General features: G+C 42.7%; 1 protein-coding gene across 1 annotated transcript in view; it reads left to right on the top strand.

Annotated features, from left to right (window-relative positions):
* The window catches only part of kalrna (kalirin RhoGEF kinase a), a gene marked incomplete at both ends in the record, with an annotated part of 118,940 nt that extends 106,443 nt beyond the window's left edge, over positions 1-12,497 (top strand). The window contains 15 exons of the mRNA XM_079170410.1: positions 8-179; positions 510-718; positions 2,188-2,471; positions 5,375-5,540; positions 7,332-7,394; positions 7,620-7,647; positions 8,370-8,532; positions 8,779-8,900; positions 9,042-9,173; positions 9,494-9,655; positions 10,587-10,665; positions 10,781-10,832; positions 11,262-11,410; positions 11,601-11,739; positions 11,940-12,497. Coding sequence (XP_079026536.1) covers positions 8-179; positions 510-718; positions 2,188-2,471; positions 5,375-5,540; positions 7,332-7,394; positions 7,620-7,647; positions 8,370-8,532; positions 8,779-8,900; positions 9,042-9,173; positions 9,494-9,655; positions 10,587-10,665; positions 10,781-10,832; positions 11,262-11,410; positions 11,601-11,739; positions 11,940-12,497 — 2,478 coding nt within the window. The remainder of the gene's footprint in view (positions 1-7; positions 180-509; positions 719-2,187; positions 2,472-5,374; positions 5,541-7,331; positions 7,395-7,619; positions 7,648-8,369; positions 8,533-8,778; positions 8,901-9,041; positions 9,174-9,493; positions 9,656-10,586; positions 10,666-10,780; positions 10,833-11,261; positions 11,411-11,600; positions 11,740-11,939) is intronic.
* Positions 12,498-16,235: the final 3,738 nt, after the last annotated feature.

Below are 16,235 nucleotides of genomic sequence, written 5' to 3'. Positions count from 1 at the left end.
CCCACAGTTATGCTACCTGGGTCTGGAGGAGAGCGCGGACAACGATCCCTGTAAGTTCGTCTTGTTGTGTCGCGGCTCGTCGGAGCGCTTCACCCTGCAGGCCGCCAACGTCGACATCAAGCAGGTCTGGGTCCAACACATCCAGAAGGTCCTGGATGTTCAGAACAACTTCCTGGAAGGTGAGAAAGCACACACGCACACACACTTACAATATTCTCCTCTGAAGCATGACGTCCCCCCAACGATGTTGACAAACTCGATGCCGGTCAGACTACTGTGTAAAATGGTGATGTTCCTCTCAGCTCAGTCAAACACTGTCACTGTGTATAATGGGCTAAAAAGTGCAAAACCGTTGTGGGACTTTAACTACACAACAAACATGATCCAAAACCCTAGTTCCCGACCAGAGGAGGAAAAACAATAAAACACCTGGAGTCGGCAAACCTGAAATGACACCATGAGAGAGGAATATAATTGTTTCATCTGTGTGTGTGTGTGTGTGATTGCAGCTCTCCAGAATCCCCAGAAGGAGAAGGGCGGAGCAGGCAACACCTCCTCGCTGACCAGAAACTGCTCGGCCCCGGGGAACCGGCCCTCAATGACGTCTCACAGCCGCCCGTCCTCGGCGGTCGGGCTCGGCGACAAGGAGGCGGAGCGAGTGAGGACCCAGATGAGGGTGTCCACCTCCAACGGCGGGTCGACATGTTTCGAGTCCCCGGTGAGTTCCTGTGAACAGCCTGGACGCACGTGTTGGAGGGGGAACTGGCTTGTTGGCTTTCAATTTGTTCTTAGTATATTTGTGATTTTCAGTCTGGATGATGTTTCATGATTATCAGCAATTTCAGAAAAGGCCGAGATCCTCAGGGTCTAGTATTAAACACACGGCTCCTTTTCATTTTCCACTTTTATTGTTTAAACCAAGCCCTTAACAAAAGTCTGCAGCCGACAGCTGGTCAACTAGGGCATGAAGCTTTTCTGCCTTCATTCTCTCTGCTCAGCTACCTGTTCCCTAAAAGCCAAGGTTAAAATCTGGGCTACTGCAGGTGTAGCAGCACACTGTGTGGGTTTATATATACACATACCAAGCTGTTCTCTTTCTGGCCTACTTTGACTGAAAACATGCTTTACAGCCTGCAGAGCTCGACAGCCAAGCACTACTTGGACCACTACTACTACATTCTTGGCTGTATAGTCTGGCAACCTTTTAAAACTACGACCTATACTGCAACCAGCCACCAGGGGGCGATCAAGATGTTTTGGCTTCATTTTTTTAGGGAAACTGCCATGTCGTTGGCCGTTGCCATCTTGGCTTTTTGCAACCAATGAACGGAAGTTACCGTATTTGGGCTGTGGAGGAGTGAAGTAGAGACGTCTTATACGGCTCTGGTAGCAACCTGTCAATCACCGTGTAGCCCCGCCCTAAAGCATCCCCTGCTTTATGGTCTGTTTGACTCTAAATGGACCATCATTTACTAAATGAACATCATGCTGTATTGAAGAAGACTTGAAACTAGAGATTGAGACCATAAACTCATGTTTACAATGTTTACTGAGGTAATAAATCAAGAGAGAAGTAGTCATTTTCTCATAGACTTCTATACAACCAGAGGAGTCGCCCCCTGGTGGACATTAGAGAGAATGCAAGTTTTAGGCACTTCCTCATTGGCTTCACTTCTCAGAACCGGTGGTTAACACCTGGTCTGTGGTCTATTTTAATCACTCCAGAAAACGTAAAGATGTAGATTTACTGAACTAGGACCAGTTCTACCTCACCCAATGAAGACTGGAACTTGAAGACTGTTCTGTGATGCCAGCAGCATACGTCAACCTTTGTGCTATCTATTATTTTGGTAGCAGTAGAGGTCATTAACTGGTTGGACTTCAAATCGTAGGACTACTTTTGAAAAAGTATGCTGATAATCTGACTGTCATTGTTTTTCCTCCTCCTCGGCTTTGACCTCCCGCTGCTCCTCCTCAGGTTAGGGTCACAGCCAGCAGGACTGTCATCCAACCCACATAGACTCACCTTAACCTTGTCCTCAATTGTCCTCATCCTCTCTCCGTCCGTCATTTCTTTTCTTCGGTCTCTACCTGCTCTCCCCCTTTTGTATGTTTTTTTTTTTTCTTCCTCCTCTCGTCTTCTCCCCTCTGTCTCCTCTCTTCGCCATCCTTTCCTCTTCTCCTCAGGGCTTTGACGGCGTCTGTAACGGCGTCTCCTCCACCATGTTGGTCTCCCAGGACTACTCTGCGCTCAAAGAGAACGAGATCTGCGTCAGTCAGGGAGAGACGGTCCAAATCCTGGCCACCAATCAGCAGAACATGTACCTCGTTTACCGGCCGGCCAACAGCCAGTCGCCGGCCGCAGAGGGCTGGGTGCCGGGACAGATCCTGGGCCCGCTCACAAAGCCCATAAAAGACTCTTCTTCCACTTCCTCCTTCCCGGCGGCGGTGGCCGATGCCAACAACATCAAGTAAGTCCCCCCCCACCACCACCACCACCACCACCCAGCACTTCTTTACCTGCAGACAGACGCACTTCTGGTTGGGCTTCAAACCAAGCACTCGGATTGGAGGAGAGATTTGAAGTGACAAACTCTTGCCTACCCATTTTTTTCAGTTTTTTTTGTTTGTTTTTTAGAACCAGCTCCAATTCCTAACTCCTCCCTGCCTCATATACTCCCCTCCTACCCCTCACTTTAAAAACGAACTTTGGATCTCACAGGAGACTTCTTTTCTTTTTCTTTTTAACTCCTGACTTTGTCCCGTCGCTCCTCGGAGGTAAAATGTACAGAACTGGTCTCTTACGGTGCGTCAAGCTGCTGCAGTGACAGTTTTATTTCTCAGCCATCGGTTCTGTGGCAACTACACGAAAATGGATTTCAGGTTTGCAACCGAGCTTAAACACACACACACTGATACCTTTTCCATGTAATCGAGTACTGAGGATTTATCCCAGAGAAATAGACTGGATAGAAAATCTTGTAACTTGTAGCTGACTCTGGATATCAGAGAGAGAAAACCATTGACACTCATGTGGAGCTAAAACCGGACTCTTATTTCAGTTCCTAACACCCTGCTTTTTCTTTTTTTTCTTTTTGTATATTTTTGTTCTTTTTACTGTTTTTTGAAAATAAAAAAAAAAACTCACCTGGGGCATTCAGGTGGACTCCGCCCCGTTCTCCGAAGTGGAGAAGATATATTTTGTTGTCTGTGGCAATTTCTACACAAGTTTGTGTTTATTCCTCTTGTTGTTGTTGTTTTTCTGCCTTGTTAATTATTATTTTATTTTACACACAAAGTGGGATTTTGTTTCCTCCTTCCAGTTGATTTTGTTTATTTTGTCGGCAGTTCACTGTACAAAGTTTATTTTGTTTTTCGACCGAGGCTCTAGAACATTCCTGTTAAAAAAAAGAAAAAAAATCCCTTTTGCACTATTTAAGATAAGAAAAAATATGAATGAAGTCAGGCTGTGCAATATGTTGCGTTTAATGGCAACGGTCAGCATTGTACTGTTGGTAGTCTAATACTAATGATTTTAAATGTATTTTAAATATGTAAAATAAACCTTTTGGACTTGAGCATGAGTTAGCAAAGCGACGTGAAGGTGAAGTTGTTTTGTTCTGCGGTAGGCTGAAGATGACTGTAGTTTTTAAAATTTGTAAATAAACTACAACAGCAAACGTTAAACTGAGCGGTCTGCCTGCTTCTGTGTGCACTTTCATACTATTAGATGGAGCGTCTCTATTTAAAGGGCCAGTGTGTAGCATTTTGGGGGACCTATTTGCATTTTTATAACTGTTTTCACGAGTGCGTTATCACTTCAGATCTAAGAAGTAGGTCCTCTTCACGGAGTCCGCCATCTTGTGCCGCCAAGTTACTACGGTAGCCCAGAACAGACAGAGCCTTTTCGCGTTTTTATGTTACCTGAGGGCCACCGTAGTAGTTCTCCGACACGCTTGTGAAACTGCGGCAATGTGAGCCCCAGAGTGCGAAAACCGTGGTACCGCCAGTCTTGGAAAGGGAGAAGTGAGGGGAGGGGTTTTCAGTTTTCACCCCTAGATGCAACCTATTCATACACACTGGCCCTTTAAGACGAAAGAGAGATTTAGGAGTGAGGGGACAAAAGGTGTTTGCTTTGAAGGAAAATGACACAAAAATTGTCAATTATTAAGGTTATATTTGATTCAAGGTAATATCTCTATCAAGGTACCTCTTCAGGAAATTAGACTGAAAGTGAACAGATGAATTATTATTTAAGAAATTATTTATTAAGAATTTATGACTATTTTAAGTGTAACAGCACTGAACACTAGAGCAACAATTGTTGTCTGCACCTTTTCCCTGTACGTTTAATTTCAGCTTTTTGTATTTGTTGTTGTCGTGACATTTCTTTTAACCTTGTTTGTTTCAGTTTTTACTAACAACGGTTTGACACTCCACAGAAGGTACAAACTTGAAATATAAATTCAAAAAGTTTTGAAAAGGTGAGAAATTCAAGGAAAAAAAGCAGCTGCATTTTGCTTTAATGTCAGTTTTTCCAAAACAAAGGAACATTTATTTTTCTGAATAGAGAGACACAAGTGTGTTGAACTGCAGGTGTGATTCTTGATGAACATGTGTTTTCTCCGTTTGTGTGTTGGATGAAAGTACAGTACGTTACTGGTTACTGTTTCTCTCTCGTCTCACTCTCTCCTCCAATCTAACTTTATTTCCGTCTCAATAAAGACTGACCAGTGTCCTTCTGTCCCTCTGTCCTTCCTCTCCTGTATCTTAATGGACCAGAAGAGTCTGGCTGCAGCTACCCTGTCAGGACCCTCAGCTACACACACACACACACACACACACACACACACACACACACACACACACACACACACACACACACACACACACACACACACACACACACACTTAGACTGTACAGACATACTGACAAACATAATAGCAACAGAGGAGCTATGGAGGCCAGAGGGTGTCAAAAATATTATACAATGAACCATTAATTAAAAACAATATATATTTTTTCATTAAGTAGTAGCTCTTTATTAAAAAGCTTCTCATATTTATTTCATTATGTGAACCGACTGTTGGCATTTCCTAACTAAAAAAAATTTGAAATGAGAATATATCATAATATATAACATTGTTAAAGAGAAATGTTAGCATGCTAATAAAAAATAACTAGAAACGCAACATAAAAAGGTATTAAACTCACAAAACATGACATGTAGCATTCCTCTCAGCCACTTGATAGCTACAGAGGGTCCCGAGGAAGTCTGCACGGCCACGTTGCCTCTGCAGCCAGACTTAGCTGGACACCGCTGAGCTTCTCTCTGATTGGCTGGTTGATGTTTCTCGTTCCTGTACCGAACAGGAAGTCTCTGTCATGGAACACACTGCGTGCCCGGAAGCGCGCTGAAGCCACCAAGGACGTCTCCTCGTTGGGGGTCAGAGGTCCGGAGAACGGCCTCCTCCGTAAGCCCAAAGAAAGCACGCCCCCTCCCCCTCTCGCCTCCCCGGCCACCAGGCCGAAGGGCAAAGTGAGTAAAGCAGGCCGACGGCGCACGCTGGTGATGTCATATGTGTGTGCCGAAACCCCCTCACCTGCCCTACTTGGTTTTTTGATTTTTCTTCTTAACCCGTGTGTGTATGCACGCATGTGTGTGCGCGCCCAAACCTGCAAACGCACAGTAGTTTCTGTGTCTTTATTTGAATTCGGCGGTGGTTCTCAACCTGCAGCTGACATGAATTCAAACTGTTATTTACTGTGCTGCTGGGTTCAGTACATTTTGTATTTATGGTTCAGGTAATGGGCAAAAGCACTGACTGGCCAGCCAAACCACAACTTAAGGTTTAGGTGTAACTTTAAAATAAATTAGCCACGTTTAAATCCAATATATCTATTTATTTATATTTTATTTATATTTATATTTATTGTATGTGTACTATGGCTTAATTTCCTGGTAGACCAAAAAATGTCACAACAAAATATATTCCTGGAAGTTTGGTGGCTTAGTGACAACTTTTGGGACTCGTTAGCAAGCTGCTGTGAGCGGCAAGCTAACTAGTAACATGCTACCGCAAGGTTAACGTACACAATAGCCTGCCAAGCTAGTCCGCTTGCTAACTGGCGAGAACTATCAAGCTAGCCAGTACAAGCTTGGTGATCGGCACCAATCGAGACGTGTACAGTAGCAATTTACCCTTCTCTAAGCCCCGCCCCCAGTGCGTCTCCATCAAGCTGTCAGTGTTGCCATGGAGCCCACACTGTCACTAAATAAACACGGTAAAAACGGAAAGATGGAAATGAAAGTGACATTTCAAAAGATTAGACGGTTGAGAACCATTAAACAAGAACACCCAAGTTTTATTTTAATCATTTTGTTTTACCCCAAACCCTCAAATGCACTGATTGGAAAATAAAGTGATTTATTTTTTTGTGTTTTTGAGTTGTGATTTATTTATCCCTCCTTGTGCATGGATATATAGAGGTAAAATCCACTGAATTATTAATTTAAATTTGATTTGAAATGTGTTTTTTGTTTGCTGTGCTAACCAGTGTTTTCTGTAGTGGACTAACGTGGTGGAGCTCTGGAGTGTTTATGACGGTGACAGGTTTTGGTGTTTTTTCAGTCACATGATGTAGGATTATATGATGCTGTTTCAAAGTGAAGACACTTAAGACGCTAAATCCACAGCCTTTTTCTGTATCTTTTCCTTTTTATACCCCCTGTTTTGAATATATGAAAAACATTTCAATAACTGTGAATGTCAATGAGACAATTTCAGATAATGGTGACCAGTCAGATTTACATATGCAGCTTTGAGCCATCTCTGGTTTTAGTATCTCTTCCAATTCTCTGTGTCAACAAAAGAAATGCAATGAATGAGAAAATGGATCCTGCTGAGTGCAATACAAACATTTAGATAGAGATCCTAGACTGTATGTTGTAGATAGGATCTGGTGCAACAAATTTTTATTTTTTTTAAAGCTTCTTGCAGTGAAGAGATGAGCAAGCAAGCATAGCTGAGACACCTGTTGGCCAAGCAAACACCCAGAAACCACCATCACAATAGTTTTGGAAATCTTCCTTTCCTCTCCCTCTGCTCTTTCCTCATTGTCTGCCTCACTCCCTTGGAGTTTTCTCCCGTCTCAATTTACCCCCTTTTCCCTCATTATTTCGCCTCCGATTATCCTCTTGTTCTTCTCTTCCTTTTACACGATTTCTTCTCTTTTCCTTGCGTCCTTTTACTCGTCCCTTATTCCCTACCGCCTTTAAATCCCACATCTTTCCTCTTGACCTCCTCCTTCCTCCTACATTCTCCACCAGGACGTTCACACTTCAGATGAGTCAGACTGTGACGATGACCTTGACCCAAAAACAGGCATGGAGGTATGCACACACTATCATTTATTTAAAGGACTTGCATGGAGTTACAGATTATTTTTCCATGGAAAACGTCAAAAACAAGTGGACAGATTTTGGTGTCGACAGAAAAGACACAACTACAGTATTATATTTCAAATATAACAAATAATGCAGTTACAGATTGTATAGGTATTATGTTAAACTAAACCTCAGCTAAACATTTAACATTGACCTCATCTTGTTTTCCAGCTTCTCAACCCAAATTTCATCCAGGAAGGTAAGTCTGACTATCATCAAATTCACAAGTTTTAGATTTAGACAATTTTGTTTTTGATCTTGTAATACTATTTATGTCCACAAGAGGCTGAAGAGAACCAGTAGGACTAAAATCATTTATGTTTTCTTCCAGGTGAGTTTTCGGTTACATGACCTGCTAAAACACACTACATGTACCTTGTGTTTAAACCCACCTGGAAGAAAACATGAATGATTTTAGTCCTGTTTAGAACATGTGGTAGTCTTGCACCTCACTCTCTTGTATCATAACTCCTCTCAGGGCTTTCATAGTGGCTCCTGCACACACCTCACCAGCTGCAGAGCATACTTGCAATATCAATTTTTATAAACTACAGCATGCCACAAAACGTAAAATCGGGTCGGCTGCATGCCGAATTAGAATCAGCCCGATTCCCAAATCAATAAACAATCTAGTGCCAGACAGCCTGCCAGAATTAGGAATGACTTTGCTGGTTCTCTGTTGTGCCTAAATACCGCCACAAAGTTGAGGTCTGCTGGTATAAAATGATAGGAATGAGTGAATGAAGCCAGAGGGCCACACTGTTTTCTTACATTGCCACATCATGACCCAATGAAGAGAATTTGCTCCCAATCTGAAATACACATTTAGAAATATACAGTATATTAGATCAATTATAAGTAAAGTACATTTCTTTAAAACTATAAATTGGAGTATCTAGTGACGTGTTTTCCTGCGTGCAGTGGCTCCAGAGTTCCTCGTTGCTCTGTCAGACGTGGTGTGTGCATTCGGGGAGACTGTGGTCCTCTGCTGTAAAGTCTGTGGACGACCCAAACCCTCCGTCACCCTGAAGGGCCCCGACCAGAACCCAGTGACCAGCAACAACCGCTTCACCATCGACATCAGGTAACGGCAAGTGCTTGTGTGTGAAGTCTCCTTCATTCTGCAGTCGCTCTAATTCCTACACTTAACTTCTCTGTCCGTCATGCTTCCCTGATTTCTTCCCATCATCTTCTCCCGCTTCCTACTATATTGTAATCCTACTATTTGTCATTTTCTCCCTTTCATCTTTCTTTCCTTCAAATTCCTACTCCTCCCTTTCTTCTCCTCCCTCTTCTTCAACCCGTTCTTCTTCCTCCTCCTCCTCTCCAGGGATACAGGCGACATCTTGTTGAAGATCTGTAACCTGATGCCTCAGGACACCGGCATCTACACCTGCGTGGCCGTTAACGACCACGGCTCTGCCTCCTCATCCGCCTCCATTAAAGTGCAAGGTAAAAGGAGCATTTCACTTTTATCAAATGGTAACTTTCGTCAGCACTTGACTAATAATGAGTAAAGGAAGATTTTAGTTTTTTGGAATAGTTTAAAAAAAACTTTCATTTCAAAAAGAGCTTTCCCCCCATCTCCTGCAGGTATCCCAGCAGCCCCTGGGAGACCGGTGGCCCAGGAGGCCAGCAGCACGGCGGTGATGATCCACTGGCCGCCTCCGGCTTCATCTGCTCACTGTGCCGTTAGCAGCTACACTGTGGAGTACAGGCAGGAAGGTGTGTGTGTGTGGGACCAGGTGGATTTTAAATTTTTTTATATGCAAAGAGATTAAAGGTATAATATGTAAATTGACGGCATTAAAATGTCTGAAAATGACAAAACCTATATGTTGTTAGTTGTGTATATCCCAAATGTTTTTCTAACCCAGAGAAATCTGTAATTTTAATCAAGTTTACATGTCAGATCCCCTTACTGCACGCATCAGCGTGTCTGTAACTGAAACGGCCATGAATTGACTTATTATCCAGTTTTAAACCCTTGGCTGCAGAAAATTGCAGATTACGCGTTTAATCCTTTTCTGCTCTCTCTCCCTCAGACTCGTTGCTCTGGCAGCAGGTGGCCAGCAGCAGAGAGGAGTGTGTTCAGATCGACGCTCTGATCCCCGGAGGTCACTATCAGTTCAGAGTGCGAGCCTCAAACCGCTGGGGGGTCGGCCCGCCGACCGAGCCCTCAAATATGATCACACTGCCCAGCAGCAGTAAGAATACACACGCACACGCACGCGCACGCGCACTCACACACACACGCAATCAATCGTGTTTTCATGGCTTATGGGATCATTATATTGACTAACCCTAATTTCCTGGGGACCTACCCTAACCATAACCCCTATCAGCCTAATCATAATCCTAACTCTTATCCTAAATGTAAACTAAGTCTTGACACTAAAATGTAATGATGTGCAATATGTCCCCTTAAGGAAGGCGAGTCCCCACAATGTGACTGTGTAAAACGATGTATGTCCCCACAAGCCATGAAAACACACACAGTTCAATAAAGTGAGCACAAAACCTGTTTTTCCTAAGAGAACATCTTCAAATGAATAGCAAAAAGCTTTTTTTGTTGCCTTTTTTACAAGAGTGAATGATGGATATTAACCTGATGTCTTTGTATTAAGGACATGGTTAGCTTAGCTTAGCATAAAGCTAGAAACGGGGGGGAAACAGCATCTAATGTGTATTTGTAAGAGGTATTTTCTTTGAACAGAAATATAAAAACAAATTATTTGACTTCATGGAGGATTAATGTTTAGTTTAACAGAGCCAGGCTATCCGTTTCCCTGTGGCTTTGTAGTCTTTATGCTAAGCTAGGCTAACCGTGTCCTGATTCCAGCTCTTTTATGGCCAATGTTTATTTTGAATGTATTATACACTACACTGTCTAAACCATCTTAATAGTACAAACTATTTATAGATCAAAGCAGTTTACAGTAAAGCCATATCCACAGTTTATCAAACTAAAAGTCTAAATTCCCGCTAACCCCGAGAGATTTTTATTACAACATACAGGAAAGTGTGGGACAGAAAACATTTTATACTATTGATGCATAGAGGGCGGCACAAGAGAAAAGCTCATGTAGTGTTGAAAATTAAAAGCGTCTTTAAATCGTCTGCTCTTTCTCTGTCCAGACTCTGGGTACGATGGAACTGGGATCCAGTGGAAAGAAAACTTTGAGTCGACCTTCTCTGAGATCTGTGAGATTGGAAGGTACCCAGTCGCAAATTACTGAGTTTCACAACTTATACTTGATTTTCAGCTCAGGTGTTGATAGGTTTTTACGTTTTTTTTTAATTCTACCTCTTGTCTTTGTTTGTGTCATCAGGGGACGATTTTCGGTGGTGAGAAAATGTCTCAACAAGTCTACAAAGAAAGAGGTAGGACACCCCTGACAGAATGACTTAATATTATTAGAGGTATTGCTTTTCCCTGGTCAGGTAAGTGTTTAGGTGTTTTTGAAATACGGTATGTCGATTTCTGTGTTCTTCTTTTCAGCCATGTTCTAATTCAAGATTATAATGAAGTTTTTGTTTTTCAGTTGAAATAAAGTTAATTCTATTTATTTTAGGTTAAAATTAAATGTGATTTTGATATATCATAGATGGAAATTTAGACTGCAGTTTGGTCTATTTTGGGGTTTCCAGATGCACGTAGGATTTTGTTTTAAAATTGCAGTAAAGTATATGGTATTACCAGAATATTAGTGTTCATTTTCAGATGCTTTGAGATAATTTAAAGGTACAATGTGTAGTGACATCTAGCAGTGAGATTTGAGATTGTAACTTATAAATACTTATTCTGTTCAGGTTGCGGTCAAGTTTGTGAGTAAGAAGATGCAGAAGAAGGAGCAGGTGGCTCATGAGGCGGACGTCCTCCAACACGTACAGCATCACCAGCTGGTGGCGCTGTTGGACACATACGAGTCTCCCACCTCTCTGATGCTGATCCTGGAGCAGTAAGTCTGACTGAATTACAGGAGCTCACGTTTGAAAAACAAGTTTGTGTTGTTATTGTGTTTTCCGAACGCTGTTTACCTGACACTTTAAGCACCTGGGTCTGTGCCCGGTTGGCCCATTCAGTAATCCACCCATGAAACTGAATCTAAGATGTAGCTAAATGTTACGTTGTGTGTTTGTGTGTGTCAGGCTGGAGGACGGTCGTTTGCTCGACTACCTCGTCGCCCACGATGAGCTGATGGAGGAGAAGGTGGCCTTCTTCATCAGAGACACACTAGAGGCCCTGCAGCACCTTCACACCTGCAGAGTGGCACACCTGGATCTCAAGGTGAGAACCACGCGTGTGCTACATGAATATAGTCTGACTTGACCTATAAATTAGTTTTATTTTTACTCTTAATAATGAACATATGTGTCTTGTAAATGTATTCCATTATCTGCCGAGGCTGACATTTACATTGTGAAACTTTTTTTGTCATTTATTAATGAATCTTCATCTGATTCTGAATTTATTCCTCTCTTCTGCAGCCTGAGAACATCATGGTGGACCTCCACTCTCCCACCCCGGGCATTAAGCTCATCGACCTCGGCGACGCCGTCCAGCTGTCCGCCCAGCGCCGGTACGTCCACCTCCTGCTCGGGAACCCGGAGTTCGCCGCACCCGAGCTGATCCGCGGGACGCCGGTCTCCGTCGCGACGGACGTGTGGAGCGTCGGCGTGCTGGCCTACGTGATGCTCAGCGGCGTGTCCCCGTTTCTGGACGAGTCGCCGGAGGAGACCTGCGTCAACATCTGCCGCCTGGACTTCTGCTTCCCGGACGAATACTTCCGCGACGTGAGCCAGGCGGCGAGGGATTTTGTGTCCTCGGTGCTGCAGCAGGATCCCAGGAAGAGGCCGAGCGCCACTTCCTGTCTGCAGCACCCGTGGGTGGGCCGCGGGGGTGCACATGGTGGGGAGCACTCCAAGACGCCCCTGGACACGACGCGGTTAGCCACATTTATTGACCGAAGGAGACAGCTGCACGACGTTCGGCCCGTCACTAATATCAAAGGGCTGGTGAGCAGCAGCATGGGCAACACGCTGTGACGGAGAGGAGCTCTGAGCGTCAATAACAATCCATCTGTGACCACCAGGGCACCCACAATAACACTACTATATATTTTAAGCATTTAATTATCTTCAGTATTTATTAACGTGTGAGTGGGGAAGAGATGCGTTGCCTAAATCCTTCCTGTGAGAGATTTTCTTCTTGACAAAGGACCACTTAAAACTTAACAGAAGATGTAATTATTGAAATGTAAGGTTGTATGATATTTAATTACTGACTAACACATTCATTTGATCTTTTTTCACCCAGTAACAACCATTACATGTAAAGCGGGTCCCATAAACAGCCTAAAACACCCCAACAGAACCCAAAGAAATGACCTCAACGTTGAGGAAATTAGCATTTAGAAAACACACTGTGAGCCGGCTTAATGTCAACATATTAGTTTATATTTGTAATGTTTATTTTTCCAGGGACAGATGATATATTGGAGGCAAGAGACCATTGTGTTGAGGAGGTCATTTTATTAGGCCTGTTGCTCAGGAGCACTGGGGCAGCACTGAGTCCGGCAGGGATTTGCGTCACTGAGAAGGCATTTACAACCTGCTAACACGTTTTACCATAACATATCTGAACATATTAAAAAAGCTTCTGAGAGATTTTGACAGTGATATTTTGCCCGACCTGTGACACCGTAGGGTTGGTCAGAAGCAAAAAATGGCAATTCACTGAAACAAAACCACTAACGATGTCTTTGATCTGATTTAGTGTCGCGAGAAGCTCTCATGGAGGATTAAAGCTGCAGTGTGTAGGATATGGCGACAGCTAGCGGTGAGGTTGCAGATTGTATTCAACTGAAACTAGGCGTGTAGGAGGAACTACTGTGGCCGGCGCCAAAGTTTAGTTTGACCGTTCTGGGCTACCGTAGAAACATGGCGGACTCAGTGAAGAGGACCAGCTCCTTGTGCAAATATCAAAGGCTCATTCTAAGGTAACAAACGCATAACGATTCTTAGTTTCAGGTGATAACACACTAGAGTAAACATATTTATATTCGACTTCTGCTAACAGATAAACGTAAATGCCACACAATGCTCCTTTAAAGAGTCTGATCTGTTTCAAAAGGAATCTGACGGATCATAACTAATATCAGAGGAGTTAGTAAATGTCGGTTTAGTTGCTGTTCTTATCCTGGGTCAATGTCTTGCTAAAGAACGCTTTGACTTGGACTGTCATTATGTATTACTTTTCAGCAAAGCTATCAGAAATCTTGTAGAAAACTTCATGAATGAAATGTAGGTGAAACAAGCGGGTTTTTCACTCTATTGTGGATGTTTCTAGTAATAATGGTGTTGAATGCGTGGTGGTTTCTTGAGGAGGGAAAGGTCCAAATCTTCTACATTCTTCTTGCTTGTCGAAATCTCTTGTGGGGGAATCCTCTCTACAAAGTAAAATATTAAAATAACAGCAGACGGCAAAAAAAAAAAACTGGATTTAAAAAGGATATTTAACTCTTCCTGCATAACAGACCACCTGTACATTAACAACTGTGGCTGCGATTTAAACCACCAACATTGGAAAGACTGGATGCAACAGCGTTCAACATTGCTATGATATACCTTTAATTTATTATATGTTTATTTATTCCAGGACTTATGTTGGAAGTGAAATTTGCAGTGTTGACCCGGAGCAGCCTGGCCTTCGCTGAAGTAGAGTTGATGAGTAAATTGAAGCCACTAAACAGCTGCTGGACTGTGCAGCGGCAGAGTTTACGTTGTGAATAGAGTTGTGAAAACTGCTGGAGTTTACATCAAATCACTGACTGATTTAAACGGAACCGTGCCGTCATGAACTACAATGAACTGGGTTAAAATGGGCGGTCGTAGCTGGAAGCATCTCTACATGGAAGGTGGAGAAAAATACATCACTGAATAACCGGGTATAGCAAACAAAAGGACTACTGGACCTTACACAGGAACACAGAGAAGACATGGAGACTGGAACCCTACAAATCTGTTCGTTTCACTGTTTACAACAAAAAAAAGAAGCTTAGGTAGTTTACAAAAAAAGTAGAATAATCAGGGAAAACCTGCATGTAAATTCACCAGGGATGGTTTAGAAATCAGGTTAGAAATCTGTCTGTTTCTTGATATAAAAAAAAACCTGTGACATTTGGGGTTGAGGTGGGAAATGAACTCCCCCCTCATACTTTGCTTCTGTTTGTACATTTGTCTACCAGCCACTGTGTCAAGTAACCAACCATAGTGTTTGGGTTCATTTATCTTGTAAAAAAAAAAAAAGTTAATGTGGCTGCTGAGTCGGTCTTGGATTTAGACAGAAGAGTCTGTTTACTGTCTTGTTTCTACTGATGAATGTACAAAAAAAAAATGTAGAATGTGTTCTGCCATCACAAGTGCTGTCCTCTGCTTTCACCAAATGCTTTCGCTTTCACAATGCCCCCCTTTCTGACCATTTTGCATCCCCACCCCCTCCCCCCGCGAGCATTTAGTGTACTGCAATAGTAAGCATTTATTTTCATGCAGCCGGGGATGCAGAATGGTGCAAATGTAAGTAAGCCACAGGTCTGTAGAAGCCACTTTCACCTTTTGTCTATTAAAACAACCTCCATGCAAGTCTAGGGCTGGGTATCGGTCCGAAATAACCCGGTACCAAGTAGTAACGAAACTACCTGCATTTGATCCTCTATGGAGCCAGATTTGGAAAAAAAAGTATATATTTGTATGGTTTCGCTCGCAGCCAATCATCCCAAGCATTCTTAAAAGTTGGAAAGTATGGCTCTCCACATGTGGCGTCTGGTAAAAATAAAGGCAGAGCTGGTGGCATTTTAGGCAAGAACTAGAAAAAAGTCAAATGAAGTCAGCTGTTGGTATCTGAATCACTTTAAGGGTACTGGCATTGGTACTGGTATCTACATTTATTTAATCGATACGCTGCCCTACATGCAAATCTGCGAGTGTTAAGAGTTCGTGTTTTCGTTGCAGCTGTAATGAGATCTATTCAGGTACCAGTGAAACAGCCGTGTTTTATCTTCTCAGCAGGGACTTTGGTTCCGAATGTTGGAAATTTTAGCTTCTCAAAGGGAAAAATGCAACAGAGCAAATGTTACCTTTATGTTTATCACCCGTTTATAACAATTGAAGGTAATCCATGAATTCCTGAAGTGAGCAAATGTATGTAAATGAGGCCCAAATCAAATCTCAGTTGCAGGTTGAGGTTGCTCAATAGGTCCGTCTCTGCTGGTTTCCTTTTCCCTTTAAAGAGCCGGAGTCCTTCAGTTACTCTTTTCATTTACATTTCAACTGAAGTGTAATCTGTTCTTTGCATTCTAGTATTTCAGCCTAGCACTCAGGGTCTTCATGAGGTACAAAATACATCATATTTCAACAAAACACCAGAATATTTCAGCTTTACTGAGGTCTGTATTTCTGTCTCATTCAAATTGTTTTCGAAAATTTCGAAAATTCCAGTCGGCCCATCTGGTAATGGAAATATAAAAAAAATGATGCAGTAGTAGTGTACATTATGTAAAGTACTAGCTCTGTCTGAAGTACAGCTTCACCCTCCAGTTTGCTTCAGTTGTTCTTTTAACCCGGGTTTGACCCTGAACAGCAGCAGAGGTCTGGTTTTAACTCACAAAGCTGAACTGTTGCTTGTCTAACATGAAATCTTCGGTCAACAAGTCAAATTTTAGTGATGTTTCAGTTAGACTGGACAAGACATTTTATTCACATTTTGTCTTTACGGTTAGGGAATAT

Source organism: Pholis gunnellus, assembly GCF_910591455.1.
Source record: "Pholis gunnellus genome assembly, chromosome: 12".
Taxonomy (NCBI): domain Eukaryota; kingdom Metazoa; phylum Chordata; class Actinopteri; order Perciformes; family Pholidae; genus Pholis; species Pholis gunnellus.
The sequence above is the reverse complement of the archived record's forward strand: the minus strand, read 5'-3'. Positions and strand labels throughout refer to the sequence as shown.